The 18,011-nt window shown below is 41.5% G+C and overlaps 1 protein-coding gene across 10 annotated transcripts in view; it reads right to left on the bottom strand.

Moving 5' to 3' along the window:
- The window catches only part of PPP1R1C (protein phosphatase 1 regulatory inhibitor subunit 1C), an 86,641-nt gene extending 69,450 nt beyond the window's left edge, over nt 1–17,191 (bottom strand). For 2 of the 10 annotated variants that reach the window (XM_044978584.1, XM_044978582.1), the window contains exons 1-2: nt 13,327–13,566; nt 10,349–10,409 (exon numbers count right to left, since the gene is read on the bottom strand). In XM_044978584.1, the coding sequence (XP_044834519.1) occupies nt 10,349–10,409; nt 13,327–13,407 (142 nt within the window). In that variant the 5' untranslated portion in view covers nt 13,408–13,566. Of the gene's footprint in view, nt 1–10,348; nt 10,410–13,326; nt 13,581–17,068 lie in introns of those variants that run through there. The other 8 variants (XM_044978577.1, XM_044978583.1, XM_044978580.1 and 5 more) reach the window with 8 other exon arrangements.
- Nucleotides 17,192–18,011: the final 820 nt, after the last annotated feature.

Raw genomic sequence — 18,011 nt, 5'->3', positions numbered from 1 at the left:
ACTCAGACTTGGGGTTCGCAGTTGAGCTCCTTGACCTCAATGTTTCACTTGGGCTTTGGCCCCCCGCAAATATCTGTCCTCCTTTCTATCTCCAGTCGGCTTTGAACTATTGCCGAGATCCCATATTTCATGGCTGTGTGAGGTTGAGATGACTTAACTGATGGGGACTGATTAAAAATAAACAGAAAAATAAATCACATGCTTTCTTCTTGAAGTTACAAGACACAGAGAGATCTGTATTACGGTTGTGAGAACAAATCAGGCCACACTTTGTAGCATGATTGTGCATATGGAAAGGGTCTGAATCAGCCAGGAGAGGTCACTCGATATATAAGTGTGAATTGCTTTGATATTTGATACTTTCTTTTTCAGTGGCACATGAAGGGATCAGTCCTGAGAGGTGCTAGGTACTTGCACACTCACTGCAGTTGGTGGGAGTTGCAGGTGTTCAGTGTCTCTCAGGGTTTGGCCTTTAGATTGTATTCAAGAAGAGCTGGTGTTCAAAGGGTGTTTAAGGCCTGGTTGAGGGGGATGAGAGCTACGGAGGAGTGTGCATGCTCGGCGCAAGGAGCATGTGTTTGGTTTTCTACTGGAGCGTCTATCGCTGTTGTTGGAGGATCCTCCTCTGAACGTCTGTACTCAAGGGAAGGGCCTCCACAGATATTCTGTCAGAGTTCAGTGCTACAGTAAGGCATCCCTGTACCCTAGGACACGGCATGGAATGGACACCAGCATTATAGAACTGATAAGAAATATGGCCTCTAGTTACCATCAGACGATGTTGTGCAGTAGGAGTTACATGAAGCAGCAAGGTCTACCATAATCTTTTGCATGTATGCATCATTTGTTTCACTCCCTCCTATCAATGCCCCACTTTTATACAGGCCCAGTGATGATTTGAGGGCATGTCACTTCTCAACAGAGATATGGTGTTGTATACCCAGCAAGGTTCAGGAACTTAGATTAGAACCTCTTTTAGGCTAAGATCTGGGCCCTGAGCCTCAGCTCGGCAGAGGCACACACAGTGCATCTCAGGAGGGGAGTGCAAAGGCAGCATTAAGCTATCCTGGGGCTATGTGCTGAGCCAGCCCCCCATGCAAGTTAGAGAAAGCTGAAGGCTGCTTTCCTGTATACTGGCTACCTGTGACTGCAAAGGAGTGTTACAGCAGCTACCCGCAATGCCCTGTACATCAGCTTCAAGGAGGGTTGTGGCATAGGAGGCATTATACCGGCTCTATGCCCTCCAAGGATCCCTCTACACAGGGCTCCTTCCTGGGCCAGTTAAGCTGCTAGTTGTGGCACTGGAGTTGTGCAAAGTGGCTGTGATGCAGCTGAGGATCTGAGGCCCCGGTCTCCTTCTCATCTTCAGCACAAACAGCAGACTTTGGGGACTATATAAATAATGAACCCAATGATACGTGTTCCATGAAGGCTAAAAAGCCATGTTTCTGGGGAATGTTTACATTCCAAACTAATCCATTTGTGATCTCAAGGAATAATATGGAGGTATTGGAGTTTCCCTCACCCAATTACTAAGAAAGATAAGTAAATTACAGGCTAAAAATTGAAACTGAGGATAAGTCAGTAAGAGGCACTAAAGCTTCCACAAGCAGCCAGCCAGCCAGCCATTGGGTAATTACATTTGACAAAACTCTATAAAAAAAAATTGAAGGGTGAGGGGGACCCACTTACTTTTGATTTCAGAGAGGTAGCCCTGCTGAGATGTCAAACCTCACTTCTACAGAAGCCATCACTGAAGCATCAGTGCTCAGCTAGCCTCTGTCTTTATTTCCACTCGTCATTGCATATACTTCCTGGCAAACACCCACGCAATGCTTTGAGGGTCAGACTCAAATTCCATTGAGCTCAATAGGAGTTGGGTCAGGCCCTGTGACTGCAAAATTCTTGAAGGTTAAATCCTCTCTTGAGATCAGCAAAGGGGGGCATTTAAAATATCTTCTGTAATATCTTACTTAACTAGCAGCTACTTACACTTCATCCAGCACCATGGTATCTGAGCCCCTCTAAGATGGTCCAAAATTCAACTGCTGCCATGGCTCACTCATCCCAAATGCAAATCGCCTCCCTGTGTTTGCCACGGAGCAGAAAATGTGCCAGAAGTATAAAATCCTCACTCTCATCAAAAGATTGAATGTACTTCCTGCACATGTAACTCTGGGAGTGTCTGCTTTTGCACAAGTACTCAGCAAAGAGAAAGCTTTTCGTGCCTGCACTTTGTCACTAATGTTTGGAATGTGTTAGCTGTTTAGAAATATTTCCTTTCTGGGCTGTACTAAACCCAGCTCAAATGCAGCTTTCCTGAATTTGTTGGAAAGCATTGCTGAGCTGTTTTGTAAGAGCCAGATTCTGTCACCCTTACATTGAATTGGGGCTTCCCATATTAGTTGTCACACTGATTACTTGCTTAACAAAGCCTTGCATAGTATAAGGGTCAGGTAAGTAATCTGAACATAAGCTGTCATCTAGTACATAGATGGGGAAATGGGACGTTTTACCACTGTGAACATTTATTATAGCTATTAGAAGTAGCTATACACGTGCACTAATGGTAGGATATTTATCTCAACTGTAGGATTTTGCTTCTTGATTCTGAAAATCCCTTTGACATACATTTATTCTTCTCTTGTTTTCATCAATGTCACTGTGCATCCGACCCTGCTAAAACAGTGGCTGCCAATGCCGTATCTGTACCAGTGCTCCTAGTATTGCTAACATGATTGGAGCTGCACCACTATGAGCAAGGGGTGCGGGGGACTGTTCATTTTCATTGCTTTTTTCATCTGTTCCTCAAGTCACAGAGTTAAATTGAAAGCAGAGCCAACTTAAATGGTATTCACATATAGCACAGAGCAAAGCCAATTGCTCTGACTTAAAAAAATTAAGTAAACAGTAGTTGTAAATGGCAGTTTTTAGTGATTTACTGCTTTTCTGAGTATTTTATAACCAAGTTAGAAGCTCAGATTTGCAATTGAAAACAGCTGTTATTGGCTTACTCACTTTCAGCTTCCTGAACAGTGAGTAGTTAGGGCCTAGGCAGCCAGAAGTCTAATGCTGGGTAAGCTCAAAAGCTTCTCTCTCTCACCAACAGAAGTTGGTCCAATAAAAGATATTCCCTCCCCCACCTCCCTCTCCAATATCCTGGGACCCACACGGCCACAGCAACACTGCATACATTTGAAAAACATGTCAGAGCACAAATTGTGGGCCCTAGATTTCAGTCCTTATTTAGGTTTCAGTGAGTTTTACCTGAATAAGGACTGTAGGCCTTATAACTGCATACAAATATACATGATGTCTGTCTCCCACAGGGCACCTGACACAGTTCTTATTTACTGCTATATATTTTGTCTAAGGTGAAATTTAAACTGAATTAGACAAACTAAATCCATTTATTAAAATGTGTAATCCAATAAAGATTAGTCCATTTTTTGTAACAGGTAGGTGTGATGGGGTAGTGTGTCCCTTAAGGGTAGTGGTACCTAGGGATCAGCCCACCCCGTCATGTGGCACGGCCCTTTAAGATTTTGAAAGGTCTGATATATATACATGGACCTAGGAGATATTGGTAGAGATAAAGTTGTTCAGGACTGAATAGTGCTGGGAGGAAAGCTGATCACTATGTCTTTAAGAGCCTAGGGCCAGGAGCCTTGCAAAATGGGTGGGGCTAGGCTCCTCTCTCACTCAACCAATTGGGGATGATCTGAGAGAAGGGGACCATCATATATGCTGCCTCCTTCCTCATAGCAGGGCAGACACCAGCAGGGGAAGGCTGGCCTGCTTAGTGTGCTCAACTTGAGAATTAATTGGGGGAAAGAGGCCATCTGACGGAGAAGCTGGCTAAGGCCCGACAGACGCTAACTCACAAAACCACCACCACTACCAGGCACAAATTCAGACAAAAATTAAAAAAAAAATTGTCACAGGAGAAAAAATTCACTTCTCTACCCACTCTAGTAGCTAGCTTCTATTCTGAAAGGGTTCTTAGCAGATGGAACATGCAGAGCTACTCTAGAGGGACAGGGAACTCAGCCCTTTGCAGATCACACTCTTGTCTCTTTTCTTAGGAGAAGCCAGAGGAATCACAACAGCTATAATGTTACACCATTAACCAGCATTTTCAGTGTGAGGGAGAGATGGGCCTGGACTGAGGCTCCCATGGTTATGGAGTAGAGGGTGATCCCTTTGTATGGGTGGGGGACTGGTTGCTTTCCACACAATTCTCAGAATGTGACCTAATTTAGCTCAGTGGACCAATTGTTTTTGCTGGGACATTTGGGATACAGTGCATATTTTTAGTGACTCATCAGATAGCAGTTCCCAGACTTCCACATGTGACAAGTGGGACTTTGCCAGAGAGACTGGATTGAGGTCTGTCCATTCCTAGGAATTAGCATCAGGGGTCATATTGGAAAAAAAGGAATAATGTAGAAGTATTCTTGCAAGCTCCACCCACAAAATAAACGCCACCTATTTCGGAAGCAAAAGTGAGACATCTCTATCAGTAGATTGCACAGATGTTCATAATATAATAACAGGCCCTCAGCTGGACTCTGCTAGCCTCCTGGGGTTTGAGACCCTCTGTGAGAAGTTAAAATATACCCAAGAGCTCTGTTTGGCTCCTCAGGTGTGGTTTCCCTTTGCTGGGGCTCAGATGTCCTGTTGGGCTCTGCTTGGCTCCTTCTTGATTGAGCCAATAAGTTCTAGTGTTTTCCCAAACCCAAGCCACTCCTGATGCCAAAATGAGTTGAGTTGTCACTCAGAGTAAATGACATGCATCTTCAGAGTAGTACAGTACACTCCTCCGCTTTCTTACACACTTTGATGAGCAGTGAAATAGTTACCAATGTTGACATGTAAAGTATCATCACTGGCCTCTGATTTAGCATCTACTGAGATGAATAGGTTTTTTCCCCCATACCTCAGAGCTATTGTTTCAGACTCTCTGAAAACTCAGGCAGACACAGTTACATGGGTTTGCTCTTGGTTCACATTTCTGAAGTTATCTTTGCAACAATCAGAAACACAGACTTAAGTTTGTTTTTAAATGAAAACAGAGGTTCTGGAGAACAAGATGACAGGTTACAGGAGGTGCTGGCATTTGTGGTACTACATACTCCCTCATTTCGAGCCCTGAGTAGCATTCACATGCAGGGCTAAGAAGCCCAGAAGTGCAGCAGAGGAAAAAAGATTTAGAAACAGGAAACAAAAACAGAGTTTAGAAAGGGAGATTTTTACCTGAATATTCAGGAGTTATGTTGAAGGCTTTAGGATCCAATAGGATTCCCAATTCCTAGCATGGCTTCAAACTCCCTACACACTTTTGACACAAGCTGGGCAGATTGTGCCAGCAGATCATTTGATGTTATAGTGACTCAGAGACAAAGCCAGTTCATACAAAGAAGTAGGTGTCATATTCTGATCAAATTTAAATCTGAGCTGTGAGCTGAAATGGTTTTGCCATGAAAAGTCATTTTTCCTCCATAGTTACCAGTTTTTTCCTGAGCCATTGCAACATGACACTCTGCTAGTATGCAGCTTTGGTATATTTTCATTTCAAATGGCAGTGATTTATTCTGCATTTTAACAGCCCAGGCATGCTAAGGAGAGAATAGTTCATGATTATGCCCGGGTTGTTAAAGCAGGTCGTATACTGGGAAGGTAGGTTCTGGTTTCTGTTGCTTTCAGCAACACTGTCACAAGATATCCAAAGAAGAATCGAGAGAGCTGTGCCTAATCTCAGCTGAGGCCCTAATTTAGCAAAGTACTTGAGTGTGTGTTTAACTGTAAACACGTACTAAAATCCCTATCCCTTCAGTGAAGCACTTAGGCACCTCCTGAAGAGTTTAGCTGAATCAGGGCCTGAATTTATTTTCAGTGCAGCATACTCCATAGTTCCCTTTTTCTCTTTAAATAATTTTATGCTAAAAATGTATTTCAAAGAAAGAATATGATGTTTAGTAATAAAATAATAAGGTAAATAATTAATACTAAGAATCAATAAAAGATTGTCAGCCTGGGCTCTTAAATGTGCATTGAACCTAAGCTGATGTGATTTTCATAGCGCTCCAGCCCCCTTCTGGGAGCCCCTCACTAGCAAGGAAAGAGCAGGACTGAGGGAAGACACTAATGGGGATAGCTTGCAAGGAAGCCAAGCTGTCCCCAGAGACACTCTCTGAAGTGGGGAAAGGAGGGGAGGAAGTGGATCTGAGGACAGAGCCAGTTGTAACAGCGTGGTTATTTCCCATGTACTACAACCATAGGGACCCTGCTCCTGTGTAGATTGTGGAACATCTAAATAGAGTTTCAAAATTATGGAGAGAGGCAACCAAAAGAATAATTATAATACTGACATTCAAAGTATATTGTGCAAAAAAACCCAACACTTTGTTATCAGCTGTAAACATCTAACTACAACCATACACAATAAACAATATACAACAAAGGAGAAAACGTTGGAGGCTAAAATTCTGATTGCAGCAAAGGGAACTTTGCATAGGAATGGCCTATATTGTGCATAGCTCTCTCCAGTTGCATTAGTCCTTTGCTTTCATAAACATCACTTTTATCCCAAAATTAAAAATAAAAATACATTAAAATGCATATTAAATACAATAATGTGCCAGATCCTCAACTGGTGTCAATGAAAAACATAACTCCTTTGAAGCCATAGGTCAATCTCGGTGTATTATTGGTAACTTCCTACCACAGTCATAATATTGGCAGAATGCCCTCCATCAAAAAGATGTCTCCAGGATGGATGTAGATGATGCTGAGTGGGTTTTTTTAACTTTCATTTTGTTTTAAAGTGATGTTTTGTCCTCTACAGGAAGTTCTGTAGCTATTGAGAATTTAAATCCTCTCCTTTGCAAATTATTACTGCAGTTATATGTGGCCATCTGATGGTTCCTACACTGTGTGCAGGGGAAAATACACCAATCAATGTTCCCCTATGCTGTGTGTATCTCTTGAAGCCAGATCCACAAACAGCCTTTAAATCATTTAGTGTGGTCTGGTGTTCACAGTCTCCTTTGATGTAAATGTTGAGGAAGCCAAACAGACTTGTCTTATAGTTTCTGAGAAACTACCATTAGTTCAAAATTATTTATCCTGAAAGCAGGATGACCTCTACTTACGTCAGTGCAGATAGACTCCTGGTTTTGTACTGGAATTTGTAGGAGACGTGAGGGATGGATGAAATGGCTCAGGAAAGGAAAAAGGCATTCTGACCTTGAACCATTTGTACAGCACAACTCAGATTGAATTTATTATAAAGTTCGTCAAGGTTCAAATAAGTTTTGTTTCTCTCTAGTTTCCAGAAGGGGCTGCAACCAGACATGCCAAAATATCACAAAAGCTGTGCTCTGATCAGCTGCCTCTGGGAGCAGATACACCAGAAATCATGCAGGAGAGCCCGTTCTTACAAGATTTCTACCTCATTTTTTTCAAGGGGTTGAAAGTCTGAATAAACTTTGTTGAGGCATCTCAACCTTTAAAAGTACATCCAAATCTGAACTCCTAACCCTTAGAAACACCCTTCCCCCAAACCAAATAGTGAGGTTTCTATATACAAATAAGGAGGGAGGGGATGTACAATTGCACATATACACACTCACATCTGTATATATAAGTCTCTCTCTCTCTCTCTCTCTATATATATATATATATATACACACACACATATAAATGTGTGCACACACACCACTATACACATGCACACATCAAGCATTCACATGTAAATACACTCACACACACACACACAATTTTACCAAAACGTACCGTTTCTGGGAAAGCTTTAAGACTTCATTTTTTAAAATAATTCTAACTTTGCAAAAAAATCAGAAATAAATAAGATACATGCCTACTTTAACCAAAGACTGAGCCAAGTGTACCAATTATTTGCATGTGTCAATGTTCTTTCCATGGCATGGTTAAAATTTCACTGATACTTGCTGCAGTACTAAATAATGATTTATTTGGAGTTGTATTGTAAGCATTGTATGAAAAGAGATGACAGGCATGCACCAATTTGTTTACAGTAAAAATTTCTGTAAATCAGAGAGGTGTCTTTATTCTCTGTTTGTTTTTGATTTAGTGCTGCAACAGGGCTCTGTTTACAAAAGGAAATATGAGTCTATTTAGAAAGAACTGCAATATGGAACAGCAGTCAAGGTGAGTTTGTTTTAAATTAAGGCCTAGCAACCCTGATGTGGTGTGTGCCACTGAGTTAGGGAAAGGTTAGAGACTGAGAGCCAGATCCTTCTGTGTAGTGTGGCTACTATGAGCTGTGCAGCCAACGTATTCTGGCTTTAATCCCTATGTGTACAGCTCTGGAAGGATCATCCCTCAACTACTACTGATGCTAATGGGAATGGAAGGTGCTCAGCACCTCTCAGAAAGTACTCAGAACCTTGAAAGATTGAACCCTAAAAGAACTGAGATAGAACTAGTCTCTAAGGCAAAAAATTCTAAGTATAGAAACCAAACAACCTATTAGGGCAATGAGAACAAATCCGAATTATTTTTAAAACATGCTCAAGGCAATTTTCCTCCATTTAAAACAGGAAATAATATTAAAGGGGACTGGTAACACAAAAAGTGAAAATAGATCCAGCTGGTTTTTTTCCTAGACTCTTATGATTCCATGTTTACTAATGCACCTAGAAATTTGTCTAACAAACCCTTCCCACCAATTCAGTTGTGTGTTTCCAGAGAGGAGAATACCCATTGATCTTTGGATAGGTTCTTATTTGCTCCCCTACCCTGTGGTTTGTAGAACCAGTGGCCAGAACTATGGCCTTTATGATCCCAGTTGGTATAAAGGATCTGTTATTATCCTTATTTATATTGGGACTAATTTGCTACTTACTCACAAAGTGTTATCTCCAGAAATGGCATTTCAGGAGGTGGAATTATAGCTCACTAGAAGCAAGGTATCACTTTTAGGAGAACCATTTCTTTTTCTTTTATATATGTTACTCATGGGCCCCGTTCTGCTACCCTTATTCATGTCAAGTAGTTCTAGACCCCCCCAGATAGTTCTATTGAGATCAGTGGGATTTCTCACAGAGTAAAGATCTACTCATTGTTCGCAAAGATGGTAACTGGGCCCTCTGTCATTAAATGGAAAATTAAACACACTCCGATATAAAACTAATTTGTAAATTGCAGCATAAAATTTGTCAGCAGGAATAATGCAAAGTTACATTTATAGAAAATTGGAAATGAACCTTTGTAAATGGACTGGCGTCTTTCAAAAAAGCTTTTAAAAGGGCAGTAGAGAAAACTGATTGGGAAATTTGTCAACTGCATTACATTAATGGCACAGTAACAGTAAACTGAGCTAATCTTAGATCACTCACTCTATTGACAGGCCTTTATTATGGAGTGGTACTAATCTCTCCGTAGTTAGGCAGATCTCCCTTATAAGCTTGATTTTCAATCCCCACCTCAGAGGAGAAAAGAAACTGATCATCCTGAAATTGTGCATGCTGCATCTCACCCCAAGGCCATTTTTCAGGGAAGTTTGGTTAAATAAAAACAGATAAAGAGTTTTAAATTATGATATTTTGAAGATTTTGCTGAGATTTACTCTTTAAAAATAATTCTAGTGCTTTCTTTAGCTCATCGTGTCTCCAAAATGGCTTGGTCTAGAAACTCCAGTTTTGCTTTAGCAACCTTGTGGAGGCATAGGTATGTGATTAAGCATGTCCTGGCCCCAAATCATCAACTCTTCCAGGAAAACTTCTGAAGGGAGTCTTTGGTGAGAGGACAAGCTCCACAAAGATTTTGTTGTCAGAGCAGAGAGAGAACAGACACTATATGCTTCAGCAGAGAACTAGAGAATGGCCCTCCTACCTGGAAGCCCCTAGTTTTATTAAGTTCTGCACTGCAACTGACCTGGTTCCCTCTAGGAACTGGAGGACCAAGAACTCTGTTAGTTTAACTTAACTCCACAGATTCCCCCCAACATCCCATTGGTGAAGGGGAGGGTGTGTGGAAGGGGCAGCTGGGACCACCCCCAACCCACAGAGGCAACTGAGCTCTCATTCCATGTGCAACAAGGAGAGTCACATGTAGGGTGGGTTGCTGGCCCTACTGAAGTCAAAGGGAGTTATGCTATTGACTCCAGTGGGGCCAGGATTTGTATAGATTCATAGGTCTTTTCTGTGAATGGATGTATGGCCCATGATCTGGCATTTAGTGCTGTGAACTTAGTGCTGATTTTCTTTTCTTTGAATGCACTTATTTCCTAAACCCATATTGCAAAAGACAGGCCTTTTGTTCCCCCACATCAGTCTTGTGATTTAGAAGATACATTTTTTCTTACCTGGGGGTGAGTGTTCATTCATAATAACTAGTGATGCTGGTGTGGGCCTTCTTTTCCTGATCTGTGAAAAACACAGGCCCAAGCAGAGTCATTAAACATACCCACTACCCTACATCCAAAACAAAGTACACGTCGTCAGGAGTCTTATTGAACAATGTAAATGGCAAAAGTAAGCACACGGAAAACAGCTTTAAAAATATTTAGGTACAACATACTGCAGGATCAGTGTCACTGGCTAGGATTTTCAAAAATCCCTACGTGATTTAGGACCAAGTCACCTGAGTCACTTAAGGTATGTCCATGCTGCACACTCCTTTCAGCAGCATGTAGAGTACAGGCACTACATACCCCACTAGCATGGGTATGAATAGAGTGTAGATGGTGAGGCATTGCTTAGGCAAGCAGAGTAAAGATATACCATGCCTGACCCCTGTGGGTAAGTACCCGACACGACTCTCTACTCTCCCATCCACACAGCTATTTGTAGCAGGATAGTGTCCGGCTGCATCCCTTCCGCTGGAGCTTTTGCATGCCACAAGGAAAGGCTCTGGCAGTTGGGAAAGGCTTCAGCATGGGGGAAGCGGTGGGGAAAGGCTCTGGTAGCACTGCACTGCTGGAGCTTTTCCCCACTGCAGGGAAACGTTCCAGCAGTGGGGAAAGGCTCTGGCAGGGGGAAGGCAGCAGGGAAAAGCTCCAGCAGCTGCCAAGCCTTTCCCCACTGCCTTCCCCATCAGAGCTTTTCACTGATGCATGTAGTTACACACTGCCGTGTGGCCAAAGCCTGCTTTTCACTGTGTTATGCAGCTACACCTACGCTGCCACCACAAGTGGTGTGCAGTGTAGACATAGTCTGAGGTCCTTTTGAAAATATAACCCCTTATCTCTACTTCTGGGAAAGAACCTAAGTTGCTATGTGAGCATGGATTTCTAGCACTACCACCGTTATCACCAACAATGATTAACTGAAATCTCTCTTGTAAATCTCTCTTTCCATCATTGACATTGCTCCGACTGTGAAGCATATAAGCAGAGCAAAGAAATAACAACTAGATAAATAATGTCAGTGAATACAGGAACATTAAAAAAAATCCTATCAATCTATTTCCAAGCAATTAAAAAAAACACCTAATATTAATATTTCCAAAAGGAAATTTCTTAAGCATGCTATATTGCAGCTGTTTATCTATGTACATCTGAATCAGCATTGTATGGGTTTCTTTTTAGTTAAAATTTTCACAAGTTCGCTTGTAGTTTTATGGTTCCATTAACATCCAATAGGAATGTTAGACAATTAACTAACATGATGTTGGAGTAGTCTCCAATAATGGATGTATCTGTGAAGAAAGCTTTTCTAAACTTTATATCACAGCCCCGAGGCTATTGGCACTTATGCAGCAGAATATAATAGTGTGCTCAAGAATATTTAACCCAGACACTATTTTGAGACACTCTCTCTGTCAATGTGTCGGCCCTTTTTTAAGTGCTTAAGCAACATCTGCACATAGCTAGGGCCCAATTCTGCTCTCAGTGGAGGAAATCCACAGTAACTCAATAAGGTTCAGTTACTCCAGATTGTATTGATGTAATTTCTTCAAACATCTAAAATAAAACTATAGGGCACCTAGCCCATAAATTAAAAGTGCAACATGATCAAAAGGGCTTCCCATAAATGTGGGGCAGAACTTGGTTCATAATATTTTACAGCCCAGAGGAATTTAATTACGAGCCCAATTCTGCAGTCCTTGAAGGCAATAACTTTCATTGGTTTCGAAAGGTGGTGGGCCAGGTCTTGCTCAAGTTAATAGAAGGATCATTCTCAAAATTATAAATATATTTTAGTAAAACCATCTCTGGGCAGGTTGAAGGCTGCAGGAAGTTCTTTGCTTGTACCCCTCTCCCCGATCTCCTCTTCCTCCATGGCCGCCAACAACAACTCATCTCTTCCTGGCAAAGCCCGCCTCCTCTAAGGAGACATTACATCAGAAGATAAGGAAAAAGATGTCTGCCCTCCAGATGTAAACGATTACACTGCCATCACTCTACAGTGGAATTGTCAAAGCCCTATTACGTCTTTGGTATCATTTAAAACTAGACGTATCAAAACAACAGTAAATTTACAATAGGGAACAATGATATAGTAACAGTGATGGACTAGACCAACTAACAGGTATTATCCACCTCTGTCTTCTAAGCTTTTATGGTTATCATTCCTTAAATATAGAAGTAGCTCTACACAGCTATATATATGTGTGTGTGTGTATAACTAATGAGAGGTCAGCCTGTAAGAAATGCAGGATTGGACAGTATATAAATTTACAGGTGAGTCAGATTCGGCTGTTATATATATATATATACACAGTATATCTATATTTCTGAGTGTGCGTATGTATATATAGTCACACATATAGCCACATCCAAATACATATGCATGAAATACTTAGCAAACAGTAACAGTGATGTAAAGAATTCAGTATTAAAAGTCTTAAAATGTGGGGGAATAACTCAATAAGTTACTATCTTGCAGCATTTAAATTAGTTGCTCCAACATCAAAATAAATTGCAAGCAGGCAATCTCCTACCCAGGCTCTGCAATATTTCCCTTCAACACAAATTATAAAATGTATATTTTGGTGTATATGAACCAATACATTTTAGCTAACTTCCCCATATTGATTCAGCTCGATATTATGTCTTCAGATAAAGTGTGCTAATCTCTTGTGCAAAACATGTTAAAAGAATAAAGTCAGACAGCTAATATATACTTAGAAAAACCTGTGCGAGTTAAAATGTGCATTCTCACAACAGGACAAATCCTGCCCTGTGTTACATTGGCTATCCCAGCATAACTACATTGATTTCCATGGATTTAATCTAAATTTACACCAGCGTAAACTGGAGAAGAATTTAGGCCATGAATATTACCTATTCTCATCCCACACCCAGTCCCCCAGGTAGTGAAAGATACCTGTCTTCCTTACCTGTTCAGCTGCTTCAGGATCTATTTGACTCTGAAATAATGGCACAGCAAATTGGATCTTTTTAGGACTGTTTGGCTCCATAATAATGATGAGGAGACTCAGAAGAGAAAAGAGCCCAGACTACAAGAAATCAGAGAGTCGTCTCAGTGATTATCCCCTGGCGCACTCCCTAAAGCCACACTGAATGCCTCCTAATAACAGCTGTAACTCCCGAGTTAGCAAGTGAATCTGCAGGAGCTGAGCAATCCCTTATTCCATATCCACAGTGATGCCTCTGGCTGGCTCTTCCCCCCGCCACCCCTTCCAATCCTTCAGATCCTCTCTGCACAAAGCTGAAAGGAACAATAAGCTAATTGTGTACCAGGTCACTTCTACATATGCCAAGCATTCACTCAGAAGCTAATTGAAAATGCAATACTAGCCTTGCATGGCCTGGTGCCCTGGGATTTGAAAAAGAGGATCTATCCATGGTACATTACTGCTCAAAAGTGCAACGTAAGCTCCCTCTGAGTATTGCTGATGGGCCCTTAATTATTGATGAACAGAAATCGGGAAGTTTTGCGATTTTGGGGGTGGAGGTAGCAGTAGAGCTGGGTGGGATGCAATAATTCCATCTCTTTTATAGTAGTTACAGAATGCCTCCCTCTTCTTGTGCATCCTCTTTAAAACATGCTTCTCCCAGGAAGCTTTTCAGTGATAATTCTACATAAACGGCTCCACTTCTTTGATCCTGAACCATTAGCTGATGGATTATCTGGGCCAGCCCCATATTGTCAGTCTCAGCTTTCGGACTGTACGCTTTTTGAAGCAAGGACTGTGCCTTCCTCTAAGCTTACAGAGCATCTTGCATCTAGCAGGAGCTTGATAAATAATAGCAATAATAATTCCTTGTAAATCTAATTTGTTTTTACTCTGCATTTCACCAGCATACAAAAACAGTAGAGGAGGAGCATATTCAGAAATCAGTGACCAGAGCTATCCGCTTTGCTTGGATTACGTGACCTCTGAATGGAGGTGTGCTGTAGCTGTTGCAATATTTCCTGGGCTAAAAACTGCAGCTATGGCCAGAGCCTCTCACTGACAGTTCATGGAGCAAAGGAGGGGGTGTGAGCTTGCAGCTGAGAATGATGCAGTCCATCTCCTGTGGCATGTAGCCACCAGCTAGGGAGAAAGAGCGCGTGAGATGAGGAATGAACAACAGTCTAAAGAAAACAGACAGGCACAGAGATATACTGGAACAACTTTAGCTAGGATGAAGATTAATGTAATTTAGGGCTTGAGAATGAATGAAGGACAGTTAGATTAGGTACATGGAGTGACTGTGAATGATTTGGATAAGGAAGGAGAGTGACTGTGCAAAATGAAGTGAGGAAACAATTTAGTTCAAGCCCAGGATTAAAGGAATTTCATTTTTAACCAGAGGTAGGTCTGTACTGCAAACTTTCCCCTAGTTTAACAGCATTCAGATCTGAAATAGAGATGGGGGAAGCTGTAGGGTTCAACTGCATCTGAACATCACCAAAATGTAGAGGTGCTTGGAGCTGTGACAGCGGGTTTTAACACCAGGGCTGGGATTTTCAAAAGCATGCTTCATTAGCCTAACTCTATTCCCATGTAAGTCAATGGACATGTCACTATTGATTTCACTGGAGCAGTTAGAACATAGAGAAAATATGAACAGAACTAGAAATAACCAAAAACCATACTATCCTTAAACACAATCGTAAATCAGAAAGTCAGGAATGGACCATCTGTTTGGCTTAGATGTATATAGGTGACAATGCAGTAACTGCATACTGTGGCCATGTATTTGGATTTTTACCTCAAGCAGGAAAGTAATGATGGAGGTCCCAGTGGTTAGGGCATTAATTTATATCTGGGTTCAATTCCCTGCTCTGCCACAGTCTTCTTGCATGACCTTGGGCAAGTCACTTAGTCTCTCCATGCCTCAGTTTTCCATCTAAAAAATGGGGATAACAGTACTTCCCTTCCTCGCAGTGTTGTTGTGAGGATACATACATTAAAGATTGTGAAGTATTTTGAGATCTACTGATGAAAAGTGCTATATAAGTGCTAGCTATTATTATATAGACAAATACCCACATTTGTTAGGTAGGTAGGCATGTGTTCCCTAGAAACAATATAGGGGCGAGAATATATGTGGTTGATTTGAAGGTTAATGAAATCATGGCAATTCACAATGACAGCAGAAACTCCACTCAGAGCCCTGGTCCTCCCCATCTAGTGTCCCCATCTCCATCTGTGGCCATCTCTTGATGCTTCATAGGAAGGAGACAAAAAACCCAGAATACACTGGGGGGAAAAACTTCCTCACTAACCCCTGAAGCCAACCCCAGAAGCCCTGAATCATAAGGTTTTAGGAATATCAGACATGAACGAGAAGGGGTTCCCAGGGCTGCCCAGCCCTTCCCCCATCATCACAAGCAACCCCATCAAACTATCCCACTCATAAATTTGTCCATCTCTTTCTTAAAACTAAATATGTTGTTTGTTCCCAAAACTCCTATAGGGAGACTGTTCTATTTTGGGAAGTTCTATGACATGTGTTAGACAGGAGGCCAAACCTGATGATCACAATGGTCCCATTTGGCCTTGGAATCTATTAAGCCTCACTCCTCTGGTGGCTAGAAACCTTCTTCTAATTTCCAGCCTGAATTTATTGATGACCAGTTTGTGCCCATGTGGTTTTGGGCCAACATTGTCCTTTAACTTAAATAGCTTTTCACCCTCCTCTGGTGTTTACACACAGACACACGCACATGCACACACACATCTTTATAGAGAGCAATCAAATTCCCTCTGCACTTTTGTTTTCTTAGGCTAAACAAGACAAATTCTTCCACGCTCCTCTCATAATATAGACCCCCACACACATTCAACTAACCATCTTAGTAGCTCTTCTCTGTACTTGTTCCATTTGAATTAATCTTTCTTGAACATGTACACAGAACTGTACACAGTATTGCAAATGAGGTCATGCCAGTGCCTTGTATTAAGGCATTAATACTTCTCTGTCTCTACTGGAAATGCCTTTCCTTAATCATGCTAGGATTGCATTTGCCTTTTTTGCAGCTGCATCACATAGGTGGTTCACAGTCATCCTGTGATTAACCAACACACCCCGATATCTGATAAACCACTATTTCATTTTTAAAATGTCAGCATTCAGAAAGACGGTAAAAACCATGTTTAAGAGAGATCTAGTATCTTCTAACATTTGATAGGGGCCACTGCTGGAGACCAGTCTGATTCAGTATGGCAATTTCTCTGTTCACTTTAAAAAAAGGCCAATCGGTCACATATGTGAGACTGAAGGAGAAGTGAGCAACAGAGCCTGAGGTCTGTGTTTATCTCTCCCGGTGAAGTAAATTTGTCCAGTACATTTTAGGGGTTTTGACCACATCTCAAAATTATTAGTATCTAAATTACTCAAATCTCTTACCTTAATATGATATTGCCATTTTCCCTATCACATCCCTTCTGTAATTTTCCAGTGTAGTGCTCCCTCTCTCTGAGCCTATTCTTAGGATCTAGGTTTATCGCATGTTGTAGCATAATGTGTTTGTTATAAATAAGGAGTTTAAATGGACCTTAGTGGGGTTTTCGAGAAGTAGAACATAAAATAATAGCCCTAAGCCAGTTAGCACAGAGTTTATCAAAAGGAAACATTCATATCAGCATTCAAAATGGTAGAGAGACCTGATTCTGAGCTCTTACATACCTGTGTAGCCCCTTGGCTTCATCAGTGTTTATAGCACTGTCAGGGAGATCACAGGCAGTCTCCACACAGAGAGAACTTGCATTTTCTATGGCCTGCATGGTACACTTTCAGCTATAATCCAGGATATGTAAGCACTGCCCAATCTTTTAGCTCATCAGCTGACTGCTGTTTTTAGTACTCAAGCTGCACTTTGCTGTTTACTGTTTTAGTTTCCTTCATGATTCAGCTAAAACTGCCAGGAAAAGAATAAACAAATTTGCAATAATCAAACATCACCATTTAGTTTAAGGATATTTCCCGGTCTGTACCATCACTTATACTGAGGCTGTGAACCTGCCGGTGAACTGGATGTGACTTTTTTGTGCCCCTGGCCGCAATTATCAAAGTATGGCTCTTTATGGACTTTTGTTTGACATGTTTTTATTCTTTTGGGAGATACATTTGCATTAGCCATAGATTTAGGCCACTCCATATTATTAAAAGTGAAACTCAGCAAAAATTAACTTTAAACACTGCAACCCTAAAGGGGTTTGTCCTCCGTTCTCTTTTCAGACCCTTCCTCTTGCCTTTGTCCTGTCTTCTCAGCTTGAGCCTTCTCTGACTTGAGATTTTAGGCATCAGATTGGTAAAGTGGAAGAGCAAGGACCACTTTGAAAATTACAGTCCTCAAGGCTTCACCTCCAGGGAGCATGATCCAATTTCTCTGAAACCGATGCAGGGAAGTGTAAGTTACACTTCTGTGAACCTCCAAGGTCTTTTGTGCTGTAGGGAGGATTCAGCTTGAGGAAGGGCGGATGTTGTTTGCACTGTACCCTCTCTCGGGGGTCCTGTCAGAGGACAGCTTTGTAGCTTGGTAGCAGCTTCTTTAGTGGGAGCCCTTGCAGAGAGGTGGTGAATCAGTTAACTAGTCAAGTACTCTGACCACGCTCTCCTCATACCTAGA

This window comes from Mauremys mutica, chromosome 10, assembly GCF_020497125.1.
Source record: "Mauremys mutica isolate MM-2020 ecotype Southern chromosome 10, ASM2049712v1, whole genome shotgun sequence".
Lineage (NCBI taxonomy): Eukaryota > Metazoa > Chordata > Testudines > Geoemydidae > Mauremys > Mauremys mutica.
Note: the sequence above shows the minus strand (reverse complement) of the source record. Positions and strands in the feature narration are given on the sequence as shown.